Source organism: Hyperolius riggenbachi, chromosome 12, assembly GCF_040937935.1.
Source record: "Hyperolius riggenbachi isolate aHypRig1 chromosome 12, aHypRig1.pri, whole genome shotgun sequence".
Taxonomy (NCBI): Eukaryota; Metazoa; Chordata; class Amphibia; order Anura; family Hyperoliidae; genus Hyperolius; species Hyperolius riggenbachi.
This window is the reverse complement of record NC_090657.1, coordinates 45,389,441-45,414,129: the sequence shown is the minus strand read 5'-3', so window position 1 is coordinate 45,414,129 and position 24,689 is coordinate 45,389,441. Positions and strand designations below refer to the sequence as shown.

General features: G+C 42.7%; 1 protein-coding gene across 3 annotated transcripts in view; it reads right to left on the bottom strand.

The window, feature by feature from the left end:
* The window catches only part of LOC137541570 (corticotropin-releasing factor receptor 1), a 366,548-nt gene that overhangs the window by 22,709 nt on the left and 319,150 nt on the right, over nt 1-24,689 (bottom strand). For all 3 annotated transcript variants that reach the window (XM_068262939.1, XM_068262940.1, XM_068262941.1), the window contains 3 exons: nt 10,475-10,595; nt 6,965-7,118; nt 4,426-4,486 (listed from right to left, as the gene is read on the bottom strand). In XM_068262939.1, the coding sequence (XP_068119040.1) occupies nt 4,426-4,486; nt 6,965-7,118; nt 10,475-10,595 (336 nt within the window). The remainder of the gene's footprint in view (nt 1-4,425; nt 4,487-6,964; nt 7,119-10,474; nt 10,596-24,689) is intronic.

The window sequence follows — 24,689 nt, the reverse complement described above, 5'->3', positions numbered from 1 at the left end:
TCAGAGTCTCTTTAAAGTAGGATTATACTCCCAAAATTAAAATTTCAATAATTAGTATTTTTAGTAAAACGAATCCAGAGCCGACATATACTTACCTTTTTATACATATACTTACCTTTTTATACATACCTGAGGCTTCCTCCAGCCCCATGGGCACGGATCGCTACCACGCCGCCGTCTTCCGCTGACTGCAGCTCCAGTACCAGGTCCCTCAACTTCCTCCAGTCGCAGCCAGTCTGACGCAAGTGAAGTGCGCTATTTAGGTATCTCTCTAGCAGCTGCCGGAGAGATACCAGTACCGGAGGACAGCAGTGTGGTAGCGAAGCCCCAGGTATGTAAAAAAAGGTGAGTATATGTTGTCTCTGGTACACTTTAAATAAAAGAACATTTGAAAACATTCCCACACATTCTTTGTATATAAAAACGTATACTTACACTGCAGAGAGCAGTTAAAGATAGCTTATCTCTGGCTAATGGTAAATGTAATCATTGCTGGCTCAAGCTCTCTGAAGGCATATGCCTTTACTCTGCCCTCCTCCTATACCGCTGAAGCAACTAGCTGTTGCCAGAGCAATGTGTCGATTCAGTAGAGGGAGGGTGCAGAATCAAAACAGAGGCAGAAAGTATATTTTGCCTTTGCCAATGTGACAAGTAGTGAATGTATACATTTTTACACACACAGAATGTGTAGAGTGGCTTTCAAGTGTTCTTTTATGTAAGAGTAGTTACTGAAATTCTAGATTTGGGAGTATACTACTACTTTAAATATCCTCCCACTACAGTTTGTCGTTAAGATGATGTTCATTTTGAGTTGATGCAAATTTTGTTAATTGTATGCAATTGGGATCAAACCTTGGAATCGTGTTGCATACATTTACATAATTTTAAAGGACAACTGTAGTGAAAAATATATAGAGAGTGTCATATTTATATCCTTTTAAACAATACCACTTGCCTGGCAGCCCTGCTGCTCTATTTGGCTGCAGTAGTGTCTGAATTATACCAGGAACATGCATGCAGCTAATCTTGTCAGATCTGACAATAATGTCAGAAACACATGATCTGCTGCATGTTCGTTCAGGGTCTATGGCTAAAAGTATTAGATGCAGAGGATCAGCAGGGCCGCCAGGCAACTGATATTGCAACTGATATTGCGTAAAAGGAAATAAAGATGGCAGCCTCCATATCTTTCTCCCTTCAGTTGCCCTTTGACATAAAATGTGCTATCAGAGCAGTTATCACGCGAGCTGCCATGCGCAAAGGTTAGCGCGTGAGCAGCGTTACTTTGCGTGATAAGCGAAGGTTTGCATGCGATCACGTGCGCTTTTCAAGGGAAAAGCGGACGTGATAGCGCACAAACCTTCGCTTATCCCACAGTAGGGCCAACTATCCCTGCAGATAGCTTATTAGAGGTGCTGCACATGTGAGTTGTTGGTCATTTCAGATGCAGCCTTTGTGGTATGCGCTGGCCCTCTCCTTGCTGTCCATTAAAATGTAAGTTACACATTTTTGCTTAGCCTCTCCCAAGGTTATACATATGTTGTTTTTAATTTAGGTTAGGCCACTTGCCCGGAGGTCTGCCTCACCGTGGCGCAAGTGTCCAATATATTATACTTTGCATGCAAACTATAGTGGAAGCCCAAGTTCCTCCATAGTAGAATAAATGTAGCATTTGTTTTGGACGCAGGGCATGCATTTTCAGTCTAATAGAGGTGGTGCATGCCTATGCGATTAACCAGTCAATTGCAGCATGTTTTTAGGGATGCGCAACCACCCCTCCCCCCCCCTCCTTTTTTTGGGCCATAGGACACAACATAATGGGCTCAATTCACTAAAGTGTGCTAACTGCTATCACAGCAGTTATCACGCGAGCTGCCGTGCACAAAGGTTAGCGTGTGAACAGCGTTACTTTGCGGGAAAAGTGAAGGTTTGCGCGCGGCAACGTGCGCTTTTCACATTAAAAGTGCACGTGATCGCGCACAAACCTTTGCTTAACGCTGTTTGCGAGCTACCTTTGCGTGCGGCAGCTCGCGTGATAACTGCTGTGATAGCAGTTAGCACACTTTAGTGAGTCAAGCCCATTATGTTGTGTGTCGTATGGCCAGTTGGCCCTACCATGTTAGTTTAGTTCAATTCTGATATTAAGGTGCACTTGTAACCCTGGAGAAAACAATATACTGTATAGGATAGGTTTAAAATTGGTTGGCATTGCTAATGCTTGATTATAATGATGCAGATTTAGGATTTATTTGGAGAAGCCTGAAGAGGGACAATGGGAAGGGTGCTACTACATGTCAGTGTTCTGCTTGCCTCTTATTCTTTACTTCTATTGTTTGGATTTCTTTAAAGGGAACCTGAAGCGAGTAAAATTATTTAACCACTTCATGACAAAGGACGTATATATACGTCCAATGTATTTGTGGCCAATGCACAACCAGTTTGTTACTAAATGTGGCACATGTGGTATCGTTTTAACCATGACGAGTTGTAGAGTACATTTTGGTGTGTCTTACAGCTTGGACCCCCATCACATAAAAAATAGGTAGGGACAAAGTCAATCAAAACATAAAAATTAATTTTCAAAATTATGATGAAACTTGGGAAAGTTGTAAGAAAACTACTAGAGACATATGTGGTAACATTTTAACCTGGGATAAGTAGTAGAATACAGTTTAGACAGTTTTAGGGGTGAGGCCCATGTCTTGTGTATTCTTTTTAGTCACAAACTGAATAAAAAGCAATTAAATTTTCGCATATTCTGTACCGAAAAAAAAAAATATTGTTACCTTAGGAACATGACTTTTTAAAAACGTATGCCATGAGGGTATATTACTATTATTTTTGCAAATAAGGTCATGTAATCATCGATCGTGTATAATGAGAAAGAAAAAAATAAAAGAACAGAAAAAGACACATTTCTTTCTAAATACAATAATGTCACCATACATTGTGCTAGGAACAAAATCTAAATGTTTTAATAACCAGGATGAATAAGCAAATACAATTTGTGGGTTTAACTTACAGTTAGCACTGTTTATTTAAAAGCTATACGGAATGTAAATGGAGAAATAGTGTGTTTTTTCTATTTTTCCCCTTATTTTCCCTTTAAAATGCAATGAAAATAAGGTAATTACTAAACAAAATTATTAGATGTTAAAAGCCCAATTTGTCCTGCAAAAAACAATATATAGATCATTTAGGTGTGATAAGTAGTAATAAAGTTATTGGTGAGTGAATGGGAGCAGCGCTGATATATGAAAGTTGCTCTCGCCCTGAAGTGATTAAAATAAATACATTATGTAGCTGCAAAGGGAATATTACATACTAACCTCACCGTCAGTTCCTCTCATAAGCTCACCATTTTCTTCTTACAGTGATCCCTTCCAGTTTTGACAATATTTTGTCAGAACTGAAATATACCAGTTACTGTCAGTTGTATATCCGCAGCTGTCAGTTACAACTGGATGTGCAAGGCAATGTCCATGTTTCCCTATGGCTCAAGTGGGTGATATTACAGTTTGACAGTGTGCTTACCAGGAAGCTGTTATGGGGTAATGGCCATTTTAAAAATGGAGGACGGAGAATTCCATTGATCACAGTGGACAAATGGGACGCAGGAGAGGAGAAAGAGATTGATGAGAAGACTTCATGGGAGGTAATGTTTTTTTTTGACTTTTTATTTTCAGTTCAGATTCTCTTTAAGCAAAACCTAATACATTGACTTGTTAAACAAGAGAAATAATCTGTGGTTTGCATAGATCACTGAAAATCTAGTAGGCAGAAGTACACTTTAATGCCAGAAAAATACCTGCACTCTTAACACATTTATATTATACACTCTAAATACAACCCAAAAGTGCACCGTTTCTAGGTACACACACATTCTGTATTACCAGTAATCCCTGTTCTTTTCAAGAATCAATCGCCACCCCCAACCCGCTATACACTCCTGCCGCACACCTGCAGCCATGCGCATGAAAGTCACGTGTGCACCCAGCGAGTGGGCGGCGGCTTGTGGTTTGCATGACATGGACTTGCAGCTGGGTCCATGCCATGCATTACAACTGCCAATTAGATCTATAGATCCCACTTCTTATTTCCTTCCAATCCCTTTATACTGTAAGGGCAGGGTTCTCTCCCTTTTATGTCTTGGAAACTGCTGAATATTTTATTCATCATGTTACATTTGTCACCGTAAATATGTCTGCCAATTCTGTATTATGTACCAATGCCTGTATTTTGAGTATCCCACTCTCTGTATTTTTATGCACCAATGTTTGTCTCTTACACTGTACAGTCCCACGGAATACGTTGGCGCTTCAGAAATGATTAATAATAATAATACAATATTTCTTTCCATCAACCATCCAGATCCATACTATATATACCCCTTCCACCCGCCTTTACCCAGCCATTGTTACTTACTTCTCATTGTCGTAATATAGCTTGACTATGGCCCAGGCCACAATGATGGGGAACGGGATACCTGAAAATACAGGATGAACGTCATCATAAATTCTGAAGTACTGCGATTCTTGCAAACACGCATGAGACGAAAGTAGCTGGAAATTGTATACCAAAACATGGCCTTAAAGAGAAACTCCGACCAAGAATTGAACTTTATCCCAATCAGTAGCTGATACCCCCTTTTACATGAGAAATCTATTCCTTTTCACAAACGGACCATCAGGGGGCGCTGTATGGCTGATATTGTGGTGAAACCCCTCCCACAAAGAAATTCTGAGTACGTACTCTTGGCAGTTTCCTGTCTGTGAACCCTGTTGAATTGTGGGAAATAGCTGTTTACAGCTGTTTCCAACTGCCAAAACAGCAAGCAGCAGCTACATCACTTGCCAGCAATAAAAATGTCACCATGTGATAAATGTCAGAATATAAAAATATTTTACAATGGGCAAACACTGACTTAATCATTTATACATAATTATTGTAAAAATAAAGCACTTTTTTATTACATTATTTTCACTGGAGTTCCTCTTTAACTACAAATCATGGCACCCCTTTGGATGAAATTCCCAGAATAAGTTGACACTGAAGTGAAAAAAAAAACCTCATGATATAATGAATTGGTTTTGTAGTACAGATAATTAATAGAACAACAGTAGCAAAGAAAACAGTGTCATATTTTTATTTTCAAATATATAGCTTTTTTTTTTTTTATAACAGTGCATCATTCTCTAATAATTGCAGTTTCCACAATACACTCAGCATGTTAAATGATTTCACAGAGCAGGCTAGTGAGCCTTTGAACTTTTCTCTGCAGAAAAAACATAAACAAAGAAGAAACAATGAGAGACAGTTGAGATAAGTGCTTCAAAATACAGTGTTGTCCATGACTTTATACAATCACAAAGCTCACAGAAGCTCTTTTACTTACATAACAACTGAAGTTTCTCAATGCTTCCAGCACTGGAAACAATATGACACTCATATCTGTGCTCATAATGTTTTATTTCTTAGCTGCACTACACATACAAATCATTATATCATAAGTTTATTTTCACTTCAGATCCCCTTTAAACACTGCTAAAACCAATACGTTTGTTCTATGATTCATAGGTTACACTTTCCTGGGTATTTTGATTCACTTTACCCATAAAAATAGCAGTATGGAGTATGGATAGTCTCTCTTTGTAACACATAAGCAGGAATTGCCTAGAATCATATGGGATTTCTTGGTGCTGAGCTGTCTGAAAAGACCTTGGATGAAGCTATTCTGACTAAGGATGCTTTCACAGTGGGACGTTACAGGCGCACGTTAGAGCAGCCTGTAACGCAGCTCAACTCACAGCAATGAAAAATCAATGGGCTGTTCACAGTGCCCACGTTGCGTTACAGGGTAACGCTGGACATTCTGTGAGTGTGCAGCATGCTGTGTGTTTCACGCGGTGTTAGCAGCGTTAGCAGCGTTAGACTGCTTGCACATGCACAGTTTTTTTGGAGGCGGAGGGGAGAGTCGGCTAGTGCCCCTAGCCACATGGCTAATTAATATGCACTGTGTGACGTGCAGTGCTTACTTCCTGGAGCGGCCGCTCTGTGCGCGATTGGCTGGTGGGACCACGTGATGCGGAGTGTTCCGCTCACGTGGTCTCCGCCGGCGCATGCGTCAAAAAGTACGCATCAGGAGGCGCTTAACGCGGCTCTATGTAGCGTCCTCCAATACCATCACAATGCGTTGCATTAGGGGCACGTTATGCGACCTTAACGTCGCATCTAACACAGCGTCTTTGTGTGAAAGAGGCCTAAACATACCATATTATTTATTATACAGTATTTCTTTTCAATCTGAGAGTTACAATATTTTTTGCATGTAACATTTGAAAAATCTGACCAGTTTACCACACACGTTTGTTCAATTTTCACCCAGTTATGAAATAAAATGATTGAAAACACTCTCAATTTCTTGATGTGTAGACCCAAGCAATTTTCTCAATCTACCCTTCACCATTCAATTTTCTGAAAAATTGATCAAAAAAATCCACCACTCCCGACATATACAGAAAAAATGGGAAATTCCATCAGATTTCTAACTCGAATAGAAAAAAAAAAAACCTTTAGAGTTTTCTGAACAACCGATCATTTTTATCGAATTAGTGTGAAATTAGATTTTTTTTTTTATTGCATGGTGTGTATGGCCACCTTGAGGCTCCATCTGTTACAATGTCCATTTGTTTATACCTGGCTCTTATCTAAACAATATTCTTGAATTTGAGTCCCAGGAAAAACTATAAAAAGGAGCTACATGCTAAACATCTCATATGTGCAGCCCCCATAATTCCCTCCACCCATAGAAAGTGTTTGCCACAAATATGTCTGCTATAGAGGGACGGCTCCTATGTTGGAGACAGGGTGAGTAGTTTGGGCCCCTCCACAGCACTGGACCTCACTGCAGCTACAGGGGCTTCTCCCACGGTAGTTATGCCTCTGTACCAAAATAGTTACTCACACCAGCCAATACAGATGAACATCCACTTGCGCAGCTTGTCAGTAGAGTACGTCAAGACAATGGCTGTGTGCAGATAGCAGCCTTCCCCAAACATCCAGAAGAAATTTGTCACATAAAAATAATTGTGAGCTATAGTGACGAGGCGGCACCAGACCTGTAAGAACAAGAGGAAGACATGATCTGATCAGGTGGTGAAGCTAGATAGCAGACCATCAGTATTGTACCATGCGAAGACTGTTCTGTCTCTAGAAACACATCATGCAGAGGTCCTGAATTCATTATTGTGCCGATACTGCCTGCCTCAGCTGTTAGCAAGCACAGAACATCATAAATCTAAAATCAGGCATTCTAATAACACAGCAGAGAAAGCTCCTGATCTGCCTGCTGAAAAGTGCATATCACGTGTGGTAGTAAAGAATGCGCTCCAACCTTTTCTATTTTATCCTCCAGTGCTGTGTGATGTATTTAGTAAAATGATCCTGTTAGATATACTCTTTCAATGCGATTTCCCTTGCTAATAATAGGACTTGAAAGATTTGGTGGTGTGGATAGATTAAATATGATCTTTACTTTTAATCTGAATGATTCTATCGAAAACTTGATCTTTTGTTAAAAATCGCACTGTTAATGTGCACCTTAAAGGAAACCAGAGACAAAATAAAAAAAAAAAAAGTTTTATTCATACCTGGGGCTTCCTCCAGCCCCATGCGCTTGGATCGTTCCCACGCCGCTGTCGTCTGCTGCCTGCGGCTCGGGTACGGGGTCCCATTAGGTCTGCCAGTCGCGGCCAGTCAGCGCAAAAGAAGTGCGCCCTCTACGTATCTCTCCGGCGGCCAATCAACAGATGATTGTCTGATCTGCAGATGAATGTCCGTTAAACAAGGTGTGTATGACATCTGCAGATAATATAGACTATAAATGCATTTTGCAGGAACTGATGGTTTGAATGTGTACAGCATCTGTGTGCAGCATCTTGCAAAGATATTTATCTGATGGGGAGTTCAGCTCCATAGAAAAGACTGTGTAGAGTATGGCTCTCATACTACATGGAAGGGGGTAAAATTGGTCTGATATCTTTCATTTTACAAAGACTTTTATCTCAAGTGTGTACTTGGCTTTACATTACGTCTGACCCCTCTCACCCTGCCCTCTCTATCATCCAATTCTGCCTTCGTGAGTGGAATACCGGTGAATTGTAGCAAAAACTTCCAGGCACAGGGACGGTTTTCAATGCCTGGAGCCCACAAGAGCTGTTTCAGCCATGCTTTGGAATTGCCAGCAAAAAGAAAAAAATATATCACTTCCATCTAAGCATGTACCATCTTTGGAGCCAGGTTTTTTTTCTGGGACAAAGGCCCCAGTGTCCTTTAATTTGCAGGGTGCAAAACTGCACCCTCTACATTACTGAAATCCTTTTCCAGGTAGTCTGCAGTGCACAGTATATTCCAGCTTTTGCAGTGCCCTTTGTGATGTCTGGCAGCTTTCCATTGCCCCCTGTAGTGTAATCCTTGGCTAATGAGGTCTCGCTCATGCTGTCCCCTCCATGGAGTGTAAGTGTGTATGTGGGAAGGGAGGATGAATTCAGAGGCTTCTATGCCTTGGGCCCAAAATAGGTCAAAAATGGTTCTGCTTTGGTGTAAAGGCCCATACCCAGCTCACACTTTTGTCCGTGATTCTTCCAACGACTGGCAATTATTTAAGCAACGAGGGAACGTTTCCGCGATCTTGTGACGTGGGTACAGGTGTGCGATTAGGCAAACAACGCTTTGCGATATGCGGTCCTAACGACCATTACGGCGGATCAGATCTTTAAGATCCCTTACAACTCCCACACAAAGTGCCGCGATAGCTTGAATTCTTATCAGCGCCCGTAGTGTGCTCTTGTGTGAGGTCACATGTACTGATGGAAAATGGATCGGGAAGCCTCGTTCGTCCGGAGCAGCGTCTGTCAGGTTTCCCGATCCATCGTTAGGTGAGTATTCAGCTTAAAGAGAACCCGAAGTGGCTTCTAAGAATCCTATTAGAAAACGGAGGCTGGGTCTGCACATAATCCCCAGCCTCTGTTGCTATACTGTCTTCCCCCAGGGCCCCCCTGCGCTCTGCTGTCCCCCATAAATCACACGCTGTGCTAGCGACATCGCTAGCCGGCTGTTTACATCTGCACTGTCACTCTCGCCGTTCCCCCGCCTCCTCTATGTTGCCGCTCCCTGCCTGTGTCCCTTCCCTCCCCGCTGATTGGAGGGAAGGAATGCAGGCGGGGAGCAGAGATAGAGAGGAGGAGGGGGAGCGGCGAGAGTGATAGTGCAGATGTAAACATCCGGATGTGACACGCTGCGTGTCGCTAGCACAGCGTTTGATTTATGGGGGACAGCAGAGCACAGGGGAGGGCTGGGGGGGGGAAACAGTATAGCAACAGAGGCTGGGCATTATATGCAGACACAGCCTCTGTTTTCTAATAGGATTCTTAGAAGCCACCTCGGGTTCTCTTTAAGGCTTGCCTATTAATTTCCATATTCCAATAAGAATAATTACCTACACATATTTGAAACTTTTGCTCTTCCTTTTCAATGCCGGGGATAATTCATCTGTTTTTTTTTAGCAACAGGATTTGATCCTTCAATCTGACAATGTCTCCACAGAGCACTGTGTTTTGTGTGCAGGGAAGGCTGGGTAACCTTGCTGTATTTATGTTTGCTAATTATCCTTGCAATTTATAGAACTGAAATGATGGGATTTTGTTTTCTTACCAAACAAAAGCAAAATGTCATTTTTAGCATTCCAGCTCTGCACTGAAATCTGCAGAACATAAATTCCTTGGCGACTGGGCTTCCCTGCGCTCCATGGAAACACTCCATTTCTGTCAGCTTTACAGCATTTTTGTGAAACAATTTAGTCGCTCTACAGAACTGCAGAAAGGACAAAATTCTTGACACCAGCCTTGGAGAAATAAATGCATTGCTTTGTCCCCGAGTGATAAACCCTGCCCTGATTGTGGTTCTGTTATGCCCTCATCATCTGATATGGCTGCTGTACTTGTGCCAGCCTCAGTGTGGTGGCAGGCTTCTGTACTATTTGTCAGTTCCAGCCAGCACAGCAAAGCAATAAACTATCCACTATGAGCTCTGCAGCTGCTGGCAGTCAGTGTGCCTCTGCAGGTAGAACATACTGAGAGGCTGGGACAGAGAGCCCCCCTCCTGCTACCTTTGCACAAATTTGACATACGGACATTGTATTGCTGACTCAGATGCAGGGAATGCTGAGAATCCTTGCAGTGGTGTTACAATGACACTGCTCCACCACACTGCGCCACTAACAATAATACAAAAAAAACCTAGGCAGGCAGAACTTAGGTTATCAGCACTTATTACATTAGCATAAACAAGAACAGAGGCTGTACACTGAGCAGCCTGGCTGAGAGAAACAGACAGTGAGAAGACAAGTGCATTCCAATCCCTGCACTGGGGTGAAATGTAACAGGGGACGTTAGAGCAGCTATTAAGGGGTACATACCACGTTACTGTCATGGGCCTCTTGGCTCAATGTCAGCTGTATCACAAACCAGGTTAGGTTCCGAAGAATAAAGGCTGTTATAAGATTCCAGTGAATTATGTTTCGCAAGCAACGAATGCTCCTGTAAGAGATAGCCGAGCATTAAAGCAGCAGGGACAGACAGACAGTCATACTATCCCAGGAAAATAACACATATATAAGTAGATAAATACTATTTACTTGTCTACTTACATAACATATGTATTTTACTGTCCACATTTTTATTTCAGTGAATTTTACATAGTAAATAAAGAGAAAACTGTTCCAAGCATTTTCCATCTTTACAGCCTCTGACTGAAGCCAATCCTGATGTAATTGCCTCCCTTGCTCTTTTTTTTTTTTTTGCTCTCCTAGAAACTGCACTGTCATATCTAGCTTGCTTTGCATACACATGTGAGCACAGCACAGATCGTATTTCAGCAGCTTCTGCAGTGGAGTGAGGTGAAATTCATCTTCTCAGTCTCGTGGCACACTGATCTGCCCTCAGCCAATCAATGAGGAGTAGGAATGAGGGAGGGGAGATAACAAGCTTCCTTCTCCCTGGCAATGCACCAGAATAGAGCCAGGCTGACTGAGATAAGATTCATTACATCAGAAACATGTATTGTTATATTGGAATGCTTGCAATGCGGACTGCATGTAGACTACATAATAAACACAGAGCAGTGGGCAAATGGAATTTAATTATGTGGCTGACAATCCTGCTTTAATCAAAAGCACAACAACATTGGATTGTATGCTTATACATTTAGGGATCTGCTTTTAACTATTTCTGCCACCCGGACATGAAGGTCACGTCCTGGCGGCTGCTCTGCTGCGGTGCCGCACTTCGGCGCACACCCGCGCGCGATCGTGGGCGCGCCCCTGTGGTGTCCTCCGGTAGCCCTGGGATCAGTGAACGGGAACATGGTTCCCAATCACCGATCCGTGTCCCCAGCAGAAAAACCGAAGCGCTCTTACAAGAGGCTTCAGTCTTTCTGCCCGGAAAAATTTCCGCATCTCCCTTGTGCTTCCGCTTAGCGAGAAGCACAAGGAGGGAAAAAAAAATTCAATTCTTGTGGCCAAATAGTAAAACTACATCTACATAATTTGTACATAACCATTTACACATTATAATAACATTAAAAATTAACTGTTTATTTCCCACACCAAAATATTACCCAAATAAAATTTTTAATGGAAAAAAAAAATTACAATTGAAAAAAAAAAAAAAAAGACATAAATAGTTACCTAAGGTTCTGAACTTTTAAATATGCATTTGAAGGGGGTATATTGCGAACATTTTTAAAATTATAAGCTTGTAAATAGTGATGGACACAAAACGGAAAGAATGCACCTTTATTTCCAAATAAAATATTGGCGCCATACATTGTGATAGGGACAAAATTTAAATGGTGTCATAACTGAGACAAACGGGCAAATAAAATACATAGATTTTAATTAATGGTAGCATGTATTATTTTAAAGCTATAATGGCTGAAAACTGAAAAATCATGAATTTTTTCAATTTTTTTCTTATTAATCCTGTTAATACTAATTCTTAGCAAAATACACCAGCCAAAGAAAGCCTAATTAGTGGCAGAAAAAACAAGATATCGATCAATAAAATGTGATAAATAGTGATAAAGTTATTAGCGAATGAATGGGAGGTGAAAATTGCTCTGATGCATAAGGTGAAAAATCAGGGCTGAAATGGTTAAAGGACCTCTGTCGCGAAAATCTTAAAATGTAAAATATATGTAAACATATACAATTAAAAAGTACATTTCTTCCAAAGTAAAATGAGCCATAAATTACTTTTCTCATTGTTGCTGTCACTTACAGTAAGTAGTAGAAATCTGACAGAACCGGTTTTGGACTAGCCCATCTCCTCATGGGGGGTTCACAGGGATTTCTTTATTTTCAAAATGCGCTTCGTGAATGGCACTTGCTCCGTCCAACTGCCAAAAAAGGTGTATGGTGAGCAGGGAGGCTGATCAGCATCTTTGTATAAATCCTTTTCAGGGAATGTCTTTATAAAGAATAAAGGCCATGCTGAGAATCCCCTATGGAGAGATGGACTAGTCTAAAACCTGTTGGTAATGTCAGATTTCTACTACTTACTTACTGTAAATGCCTGCAAAATAGGAGAGAAGTAATTTATGGCTCATTTTACTCTGGAAGATAAGTAGTTCTTATTTGTATGTGTTTTAAATCTTAAGATTTTCGCGACAGTTCCTCTTTCACAAGTGGTCAAGCCATGACTGATCTACGTAAGCTACCTCTCGGTGTTTACCCTCCTATGACAAAATAAGAGTGTCTGGTGGTCATTTGTCTTCTATTCCTCCCATTCAGCTCTCAACTATGCTTAAGCCCCTTTGTGTAGAATTTATAACACATAATAAATTATTTGTCCACCAAGGCAGTCATTCCAATGCCTTTTAGAAGTGCATACAGCAATTTTCTTTGCTTACAGTGGGTTTCTAGGTTCATGCAAACCGGCTTTCAGTGGTCATGATGCAGTTAGCCACAATCATTATCTCTCCTCCGTAGAGGCGTAGTGCCGGATTAAACTCATAGGTATTGCTGATAGACGGTTATCTTACCAATATTCAGCTACTAGGTTCACTAACCTATCTTTCACAGTAACCCTCCCCTACCTATACCTAACACTAACTTCCCCTCTACCTACGTTTAACACTGACCTGCCCCACCTACGCCTAGCACTTACCCCCCCCCCCCCCCCACCCACACACACACACACCTACCACTACAATTCCACCAACTTATGCCTAACAGTAGTAGTGTGCCACGGCCGATCCGAATCCGTCCCCCAAAAATCCCCAAAAGACCCTTACCCCCGGCGCAATCTCCGCTGTTATCCGAAGCTCGACTATAAAAGTAGCCTAACTTTTTGCACCCATTAGTGCCACTGCTGCTGTCCAGAGTTCAGCTATATAATAACCAAAACCTGCCATCACCTGAGCTTAAATTACTCAGTAGGCACTGCAATAGCCACAATTTACATGATGATATTATATGACTGCACCCAGTCTCCCGAACCCTGAGGCCCAACATACCGCTGCTCCTGCCGCTAAGTCAGTGTTTGGCTTTATAATAGCTGAACCCTGCTACCACTAGTGCTCAAATTACTCAGTAGGCACTGCCATAGCCACAATTTATATTGTGGTCTATGACAGCACTCAATGTTTCCAAAGGGGTTGTGCAATCTTCTAATCCCTCTCAATCACTCCACCCCTACATACTGTGCGTACAGTATGTATGGGTCCAAAGGTTGACACCTCAGTTAAAGAAGTTATTAGAATGGATCTAGGTGAAGGTAGTGGGGATTTACATCATTTCATTGCACTGATTTAACGGTCTGGTCACACCCAAGGCATAACTACCACCAACCTTCTCTGTCTCTGTCAGAGGGTTTCCCTGATGATGTGAATAGATACATCTTCTGGTTATTTATTCTGTGCATCAGCTGAGTCTGTGGTCACCCAGGGTCAATTTACGCCAAAGGTGATGCAGAACAGTGCAAACCACTCTGCAGTAACAGACTCCTCCATTCACATCACTCACAGGGAGATGTGGGGCTGATTAGAAAATGATCTAGGCGAAAATGTAATTTTTTTCCCTGACAAACAGATTGATACAAGTGATAAAGAAATAGGTACTATTACATGCATTAAAGATAATCTGTACTCTAAATAATTTCTTACAATGAAAAGCATACCATTCTATTCATTATGTTCTCCTGGGCCCCTCTGTGCTGTTTCTGCCTCTCCCTGCTGGAATCCTGGCTTGTAATTGCCAGTTTTAGGCAGTGATTACAAACAAAAGACATATCAAGTGATAGGCTCAGTGTGCAAGTCATACAGAGTGTGCAGGGGGTCTGGAGAGGGTGTGTATAGCTTCTATCCAATCACAAGCAGCACAGCACATTCCAGCCTGATTGCCTCAGCCCGACAGAGCCGACAGAGGAGAGAAGATTAGATCATATAACAGAGATAATACAGCCGCAGTGCAATTAGGAAAGGCTGCAGTTAGACAGAGCACATTAGAACAGGTATAGGAACTAAAAGGATAGAAGAATAAGGATGAAAATTTTGTTACAGAGTCTCTTTAATCTCTTTTCCTCATGTAATACTTACATGCAGTTACTACAATAATAGCAGCATATAATTAAAATACTTTGATTGTTTCCTTTTATTAGTAAACTTCTTCCCAGGACACTTTTGAGGTTACTCTGCTCTGTTGGGCATTCAGTGTTCGTTCACACTCTGTACACTTCCCCTTCTTATTATCTTTGTAGCTTTTATGTCCACAAGTCACAGAACATCAGACAGAGGCGCCATTACAAAGACAGGTGCAAAGAAACCCGGAGCTACAGCGGAGCGGCTGTCCGAAACAATCAGTAAAAGGCTGCCATACCTGTTTCAAGCTGTGCAATTACCATCATGCAGATTCAAAAATCAATGGAATTTCGTCCAGCAGTACAATTAATGAAGAGACTGGGAATGCTGAGAATGGCAGATAATCAAGATCAGACCTGGCAGCAAATTGAGCAATGGGTGCATGGATGTGCACTGCCTCCAGCAGTAGGAAACCAGTGCTTGATATGTCCAGACGATGTGAAAACTGATCCTTCTGAATCAATACTTCATATGGGATGCAACACTCACAGGCCTCATTAGACTGACACTGACCCGAGATAAATGTCCGCAACACTGGCAATATAAATGTGGAATAGAGTGTGCTAGGGCTTAAACGTACATAACCACATATTTAGAAAAAGAAAGCCCATATGGACAGCACCACTCAAAGATACAAAAATATTTTTTCAAGAAAAGTAATCACATATAATATAGACACAAATGAACTTCAATACTAGTTAAAAACAATTAAAACAGACGGCATCATCCAGTCTCTGCTGCAAACAATCGCCCACAAATACATCTTATTGCATGAAATGTAGAAGGTAATAATTGCATATATAATTAGATAGTGTTGCCAGCGTGGTGGGCATCAAATAAGAGCCCACCTGCGGTTAAAACCCGGGTTCAGTCAATTGTAATAGAGTGCATGTAGGGGTTAAGCCACAAAAATGAATGATCAAGTGTGCAAACAATCATGTACAAAAGTGCTAGTGCATAAATATACAGGTGAACATAAAAACAACTGCAATATCAAATAGGAACACTAAGGAGCAGCCTTAGGCCTCAATTCACGGAGCATTATCAAACGTTTATCAAACACTTTATCAAACGTTTGATAATTTACCTCATGGGTAAAATCTCATTTTGAATTCACTAAGGTGTTATATATTTGTTGAACGTTTTATCGGTAAAACATTCGATAAATATATAACACCTTAGTGAATTTAAAATTAGATTTTACCCATGAGGTAAATTATCAAACGTTTGATAAAGTGTTTGATAAACGTTTGATAATGCTCCGTGAATTGAGGCCATATGTGGTAAAGTGCATGAAAGGAATAGAGAAAGTGCTGAAAAACGGAGATACTTATCCCAGGAGGGTAAACTGGCAGGGCAAAGCAGCAGAGAAAGGTCTGCTCCCCTCAGGACAGTCCCACTAGACCTGTGGGCGTCACCCCACTTTCAAGGAGAGAGGTCTCAATTGATGCCCACCACGCTGGCAACACTATCTACTTATAGATGCAATTATTACCTTCTACATTGAGTTGCTTTATATTTTCATGCAATAGGATGTATTTGTGGGCGATTGTTTGCAGCAGAGACTGGATCATGCTGTCTGTTTTAATTGTTTTTAACCAGTATTGAACTTCATTTGTGTCTATAGTATATGTGATTACTTTTCCTGATTTAATATTTTTGTATCTTTGAGTGGTGCTGTCCATATGGGCTTTCTTTTTCTAAATATGTGGTCAAAAAGTTTGACACTGCCATCTCTTTAGTAACTCTTAATAAAAGTGGAATAAAATATTCAATAATACTTTTGAGGCATGTTTATATAGTTTGCAGTGACTTGCCGCTATCATTGCCTTCCTTGAATTTGTAGCGAGAGTTTCATATGCTGGTTTCTATGGATAGAAAAAGCTTATCATAACAGGCAGCGATCAGAGCAGTGCAGATCAGAATAATAAGTACTAATATGCGATGCCTTTCCTACCAATCTTATCTCTCGTCCTCCCCAGGCCATGGACCAGGCTGGAAAATCATCCTGATTTTATTAGTTGTATGTGAAAAAGATGTGGATATATAACCTATCTTGTGTTGAATAATTGCATGATCTGCCCGCCTGAAGACATGCTAGGGCTTATTCACACAGGTAGTGAAAACAACAAAACTGCACTGCTGCTGATCGCAGTGGAGTATGGAGCAGCACAAGCTTATTCACTGTAAGCGGCTGGGGTCATCTCCACTACTAGAAGATGCACCTACATACATTGGGCAGGATTCACAAAGCTTTTTCACCTGTTTCAGCTGTTCACAGCTTATCTAAGTTTATTTATTTATTTATTGTATTTATAAAGCGCCAACATATTACACAGTGCTGAACATTAATTTAGGTTACAGACAATATTTAGGGGTGACATACAGCAAAATGACATTACAGGAATACAAGAAAACCAGATCACACACCATAGTATGAGTACCAGGTAATGCTTAGTCAGTCACTGGATGGAGCATGGAGATTAGGCAAGTTAGGTTCACTCAGATGCATAGCATGGGTTCACAATAATGGAGGTGCAAGATCAGGTAGGACACAAAAGGAGGAGGACCCTGCCCAAAGGCTTACAATCTAGAGGGAGAGGTAAGGACACGAATGGTAGGGGACCAGAGTTCAGCTGTAGGTTTAGAGCACTTGTGAGGGGTAGTAGGCCAGAGTGAAAAGGTGAGTTTTGAGGGCTTTCTTGAAGATGTTGAAGGAGGGGGCTGCCCTAATGGGTGGGGGTAGGGAGTTCCATAGTGTTGGAGCAGCTCTTGAGAAGTCCTGGAGGCGTGCATGGGACTGGGTGATGCGGGGGGCGGTTAGGCGAAGTTCATTGGAAGAGCGGAGTGAGCGGCTAGGTGTGTACCTCTGAGTAAGATCGGAAATGTAGGTTGGACAGGTTTTGTGGACAGATTTGTAGGTCAGACACAGTATCTTGAATCTGATTCTGGACTGGATAGGAAGCCAGTGGAGGGATTCTAGGAGGGGATCTGCTGTGGTGGAGCGATGGGAGCAGTGGATAATTCTGGCTGCCGCATTCATGATGGACTGCAGTGTGGCTGTTCGGGTCATAGGGAGACCAGACAGCAGGGCATTGCAGTAGTCAAGTCGGGAAATTATGAGGGCATGGATGAGGAGTTTGGTGGTGGCAGAGGTCAGGAAAGGGTGAATCTTACAGATGTTACGAAGGTGGAAGTTGCAGGACTTAGTGAGGTTTTGGATGTGGGAAGTGAAGGAGAGTGCGGAGTCCAGGGTGACACCCAGACAGCGGGCTTGAGAGGTAGGGCGAATGGTAGTGTGGTTAACAGTGACATGCACATCTGGGAGGTTCGTGGATGGCCGGGGTGGGAAGATCATAAATTCCGTTTTGTCTAGGTTTAGTTTCAGGAACCTAGCGGACATCCAGGAGGAGATGGCTGAGAGGCAAGAGGAGACCTTGTCCATGGTCGTGGTGGATAGGTCAGGGGTGTGGAGGTAGATCTGGGTGTCATCTGCATACAGATGATAGTTAAAACCCATTGAGGAGATAACCTTGCCAATGGAGGATGTGTATAGGGTGAACAGTAGGGGGCCAAGGACCGAACCTTGGGGGACTCCCACCGAGAGTTACACTTTTAAGCTCCAAAAGAGCGGAAATATAATATAATTAAGGTAAGAAAAGTAATAGTGAAATGAAGTTAATCAGGAACAACGTACTTTGAGTGATTATTTTGCTTGTAAATGTGCTGAAAGGTTATTTTTTTTCAATTAGGGGATAATTAAGTCATTTATGAGAAGTTTTGTGAATTGTACCCATTGTCCACTCATCACCACATCTCAGCACAGGTGATATGAACCGTGCCATTTCTATGGGTTGGAGAGCTGGAGCAGTGGCAGGGAAGAAGTGGTACAGAGTGGTAAGTACCATTTATCTCCATCAGAAGCCCTGCTCGCAGATAGAAACTTGTTTTTTTTTTTTTTTCATTTTTCTTCCCATATAACTCCTCACTTTACTGAGCGCGCCCAGCCGGGGTGCACCTCACTCTACTGAGCGCGCCCAGCCGGGCTGCAGCTCTCTTAAGCTGCTCCAGACCTTGTCTCAGATTTCTATTATTTGTTGTTCCTCACTAGTCTCAAAAAAAACCATCCCAACCGTAACTCTTCACTCTGCACACAACCCTTCTTTTTTCACCTAGAATCACCTTCTCACATTGATGTATAAAGGACTTCTCACAAACCTCTCCTCTACCCTGTAAATCCCTTCCAAAATACACCAGCTATCACTCTCCAAACCTTTCAAGCACACCCTTAAAGTACACCTGAAGTGAGAGGGATATAGAGGCTGACATATGTATTTTCTTCTAAATAATGCAAACTGTGTGGTTGTCCTGCTGTTCCTATGCCTCTAATACTTGTAGCCATAGACATTGAGCAGGCATGCAGCTCCAAGTAAAGCAGGTAATTTGACCACCCACCAGCGGCATAAGATTGGGCATCGCGATAGGTGACCATACAAGTATCTGCAATGATGGGAAATTTTGGGGCCCACAGCACCCAATAAATATCAGGGGCCATCTGCAATGTAAAATAGGGCTACAAAGAGCAGATGCTTGCGCGATGTAAAATAGCAGGCACCCACATTTCCCATCATTGCTGATATTTGTATAGGCGTCTATGGTGGCTCACAAAACTTGCATTTTGTGTGGTGTATTGGCACTAGGGGACTGATAAGGTCAGCCATCGGGGGAGAGGTAGGGTTTAAAGAGACTCTGTAAAGAAAAAAAAAACCCTCTGGGGGATACTTACCTCAGGAGGGGGAGGTCTCAGGGTCCTAATATGGCTTCCCTGACCTCTGAAGATAGCAGGAATCCAGCTCTGGCTTCCCCAAATTCTCCCCAGACAAGCTTGACAAGGAAGGATTTATTTACCTCTCTGGGATCCAGCGCAGGTGCAGTAGTAGCAGCTCTTCCTTCAGGCCAGATGCAGTAGAGCAGATACGATCGTGTTCAGCTATTTCCGCCGCTAGTGCGTCTGTGCAGGATTGCGGTAGGTAAATATTTACCTCACCACACTTTTGGGGGTCGCAGCTCTGGATTGCCGAGCCACCGGAGAGCCGGTGAAGTCTCATTAGGATCCAGAGGATTCCCCCTCCCAAGGTAAGTATCTTCCAGAGGGTTGTTATTTTTCATTACAGATCCTCTTTAAGGTTAGCCATGGGGGGAGGGTTAAGGTTAGCCGTGGCAGATGGTGGTTAAGGTTAGCCATGGGGAGTGGTGGTTAAGGTTAGACGCCAGTAGAGGGAGGGTTCAGTGTAAGAATAGGGTTATGGTCTATAATATGGTATTTCTTACTGATATTTTACTATCCTCATTTGTACTCTGAAAGTAGAATATCTGTAAATATACCAATAATCTACCATCAGCTTTTCTGGGAACCCTTTTTCATGTACATGGCCAAATGTTCAGATTTAAGTCTGACTGGATTAACTGTATGCTTGTCTCAGGTGTGTGATTCTGACACTACTGCAGCCAGAAAGATCAGTGCCATGCAACTGCTATTGTTTGACAGGAAATAAATATGGCGGCCTCCATATGCCTCACTTCAGGTTATATAACCTTGAACATTCTACCTTTAGGACAAGCTGGGCTCATATCTGAATATAATTTAAAACACAACACCCCTGGCTAAAAACCTTATATTTTGACCACCTTTTATTTCCTCCCTCTTCCTATAGATTGTAAGCTCGTAAGGGCAGGGTTCTCTCCCTTTTGTCTCTTGTAAGTTGGTGTACATCGTTGATCACTATACATTGTCACTATAACAATGTTATTGTCTACCACTTCTGTATTAAAGTACCAGTGTTTTTATGTTTATGTCCACCAATGACTATTTCATGTACTCCTGTTTGTTTCTTATTCTGTACAGTTCCTTGGAAGATGATGGCCCTATGTGAATCCATAAATAATATTTAAAAATGGTATTTTTGAATATCTGACACAAAGTATACTGATAAATGTATTCTGCTGCTTGCACATCAAGGACTATAGAAATAGCAGAATATCAACATTTTCATTATAATGGTCCTTTAAAAAAATAAAAAAGGATTATAACTGGTTGCCTGGGGCAAGGCCTTTAATCTTGTATCAGATTTCATTGGACCGGTCTTTGTAGCACAGATGACTGTTGGATGGCACTGAACACCCCACTATCTTACTGGCTTCCGGGCTGTTAATGCATACAGGCAAATAGTAATCACATCCACGCTGTCTAGACAGGGAGAGCTTAAAATGACACATACGCTTTAGCTGTTATCTTGATTTTTCAGGACTCTACCTGAAAGCATGTGTAAAAATGTCACAGCAGAATTAGTCTGCCATTTAATAAAGGCCACAAAGAAAACATCAGCAGAGTAACCCTCCTGCCCCCATTGTCTACAATAATTGCCAAGAATGCTACGTACGGATGCAGTGGTTACACAGAATGCAATATATGGCTGTCAGCTTCTTACACTCTCAGAAAGGTCAACCGTAATCATGGATAATTCCTTAGTGGTTCAATACCAGCTCTGGGCTATTTTGCACACAAAGTTGGTGGTTAAGAACAGTACTGAATTTTAAATTTAGTCAGAAAAGTGTACCAGTTGTGTACAGACTCAGGGTCAGGCATTCAAAGAGAATGTCACAAACAAACATTGGTAGGAGTGGGAATCCCAATTGTCTACGGTTATCACAGTTAAGCTTTTCCAATTAGGCACAATTATTTACCTGGTGTATTTCCATTCCCCAATAGAAATGGTACTCCGGACAGATTTTCACGTTGAGAGGTGTCTAATAATCTGTTTGAGGTTATTAATTTTTGGCCCCTACCTTTCGTGTCCCTACCTCTCCCTCTAGATTGTAAGCCTTTGGGCAGGGTCCTCCTCCCTTTGTGTCCTACCTGATCATGCACCTCCATTACTGTAAACCCATGCTATGCCTTTGTGTGAACTCAACTTGCCTAATCTCCATGCTACATCCAGAGACTGACTAAGCATTAGCTTGTACTCATACTGTGCTGCGTGATCTGGTTTTTCTTGTATTCCTGTATTGTTGTATTGCTGTATGTCACCCCTAACTATTGTCTGTAACCTAAACGAATGTCCAGCGCTGCGTAATATGTTGGCGCTTTATAAATACAATAAATAAATAAATGAATGATAACAAGCACTCATAAAACTTCCACATATGGCCAGATAAGTATTTTAAAAATAAAATAAAATACTCTTAAGGTAGCCATACACTGGTCGATTTGCCATCAGATTCGACCAACAGATAGATCCCTCTCTGATCGAATCTGATCAGAGAGGGATCGTATGGCTGCCTTTACTGCAAACAGATTGTGAACCGATTTCAGCCTGAAACCGTTCACAATCTGTGCTGGTGGTGGTGCTGCCGCTGCCCCCGCCCGCCCGCATACATTACCTGCTCCGCCGGCGCGACTCCCCAGGTCTCCGCTGTCTTCTCCGCTCTGGTCTGGTCTCCGGGTTCGGCATGCTTCAATTCCTCCTGTCCCGGCAGGAAGTTTAAACAGTAGAGCGCCCTCTACTGTTTAAACTTCCTGCGGGGACAGGAAGAAGTGAAGCCTGCTGGATCCGGAGCACAGCGCGGAGACGGAGCAGCGGAGATCTGGGGAGTCGCGCCGGCGGAGCAGGTAATGTATTGCCGCTCTATTGCGTCGGTCATCGGGCACTCGAACGCCGCTAGGGACGCGCTCCCTACCCGCGGGCGATCAACGGTAATTTCCCGCACGGAGCGATCGACGGGAACGATCTATTTCGGGATGAAATAGATCGAAATTTAGCGTGTAGCGTGAACGATGTGACAGCAGATTCGATCCCAGTGATCGAATCTGCTGTCGATCGGCGGGGAATCGGCCTAGTGTATAGCCAGCTTTAGATCACAGCAGCTGGCAAGAGTGCTGGAACAGAAAGTCTTTATGGGGACCTTCCACTTTCACAAAAAGATAACGTGCACTGAGCTATGGAAAGACAATGTATTTAAAGTCCATCTAAACCTCAATGTAGAGAATATACATAGAAGGGCAGACCAGTTCAGCACTGACTTGCACTCCGACGTGCCGGGCATGCAGTGTACGCAGGATAGGGATTTTTGATCTTCCTCCCCATTAGTTGCTAGGCGGAGTTGCAGCATGGCCATATCAGCATTGAGGTGGGATGAACAGCTTGTCCCCCACTGAGGAAGTGCATATCCGCCGTCCCTGCAAAGGTTGGAACCTCAATCGCTTCTGTCCGGGTGTCACCTCTTTCCTGGTAACAAAGGGAGGTCCACATGCCACACTCTTACGGAACTTGCATTTATTATTTCATCACCATATACATCCAACTGTATTGCCAACAATTCTGGGTTGTACCTTAATGGTTCTCAGCTTTTCTATAAGTTATGTTTCCACTGTGGTGACAATATCTGTACTGTGCCTTGACAAAGAGGACCATGCATGGCCCTGAAACTATCGTTGGCAATGCAGTCGGATGTGTATGTTGATGGTACAAAACACAAGTTCCTTAAGAGTGTGGTGTGTGAACCTCCCTTTGTTACTTTGGCTTACTTAAAGGATACCCAAAGTGACATGTGACATGATGAGATAGACATGGGTATGTACAGTGCCTAGCACACAAATAACTATGCTGTGTTCCTTTTTTTCTTTCTCTGTCTGAAAGAGTTAAATATCAGGTATGTAAGTGGCTGACTCAGTCCTGACTCAGACAGGAAGTGACTACAGTGTGACCCTCTGTGATAAGAAATTCGAACTATAAAACACATTCCTAGCAGAAAATGGCTTCTGAGAGCAAGAAAGAGATAAAAAAGGGGATTTCTTATCAGTGAGGTTTACACTGTAGTCACTTCCTTTCTTAGTAAGGACTGAGTCAGCCACTTACATACCTGATATTTAACTTTTTTAGACAGAGAAAGAAGAAAAGGAACGCAACATAGTTATTTGTGTGCTAGGCACTGTACATACCCATGCCTATCTCATCATGTCACTTCTGGTTACCTTTAAGCCACTTGGTCCAGCACCCTCAAAACAGGTAAACAAGGTGTGTTATCCTTTGGACACATATACCCCTTTCATAGTGACACCATTTATGGCCCGCCCCGCTCACACTCCACTTACAACACCACTGCTGCTTACTTCTACCTGCTGCTAGTTTCCATAGGTAAAGAAATGTGTATTCTCCTCCCTTCCTAGGCACTCATCACTAAATTTCCACTGCGGCGGCTACAATAGAGGAGGAGACTTCCGGCGGGGAGGAAACCTGCGTTCCACTGACGTCTGGACCGGAAATTCATCACGCGCAGGCGCTCTGCATCTCGGAAGATGCAGTTTAGGCATAAAACGAGACGGCAGGCCCTGCTATGGTGCTGATCAACAGAGCACTGGTGTCTGCTGGAGGAGGTAGGGGCCGGGGGAGCGTCCTATAGGCTCCCGCCATTGTTTTTTTCTGCACATCCAGATATTTATACACGTATTTTTTGTATAGGTGGCAAACACTGTTGGACAGCCCATTAAAGGAGAAAGCGCCACTTAATAGGAGGGCCTCTTTACATTAAGCAGGTTATTAGGTTATATTGACTTATTACTTAGTAGCTTATTATATATGTTCTTATTGCAGGATCTACTTATCTGTTAGCATCAGGGGAGGACTGGCCCAGGGGGACGGGGGGCAATTGCCCCCCGGGCCGCCCGAATCTTAAGTAATTAGGGCCAGCCGCTGCTATACGCAGCGGCCGCAGACATACCACAGGTGACAGGTTCGCAGTGGGGATCGAAACCTCGCGCGATATTTCCCGGCAAGTTGAAGTATCCAATCAGAGAAGGGGCTGAGGCGGCCGGCCGTGGTGTGCCCTTGTGCGTGGCTGCGCCTGCGGTGGATGTGAGCGGCACAAGGACACAAATAGATAAAATAGGTCCTCTCCGGCCCGGTGGGTTGACCCTGCTTGACTCCGCCCCCCGCCTG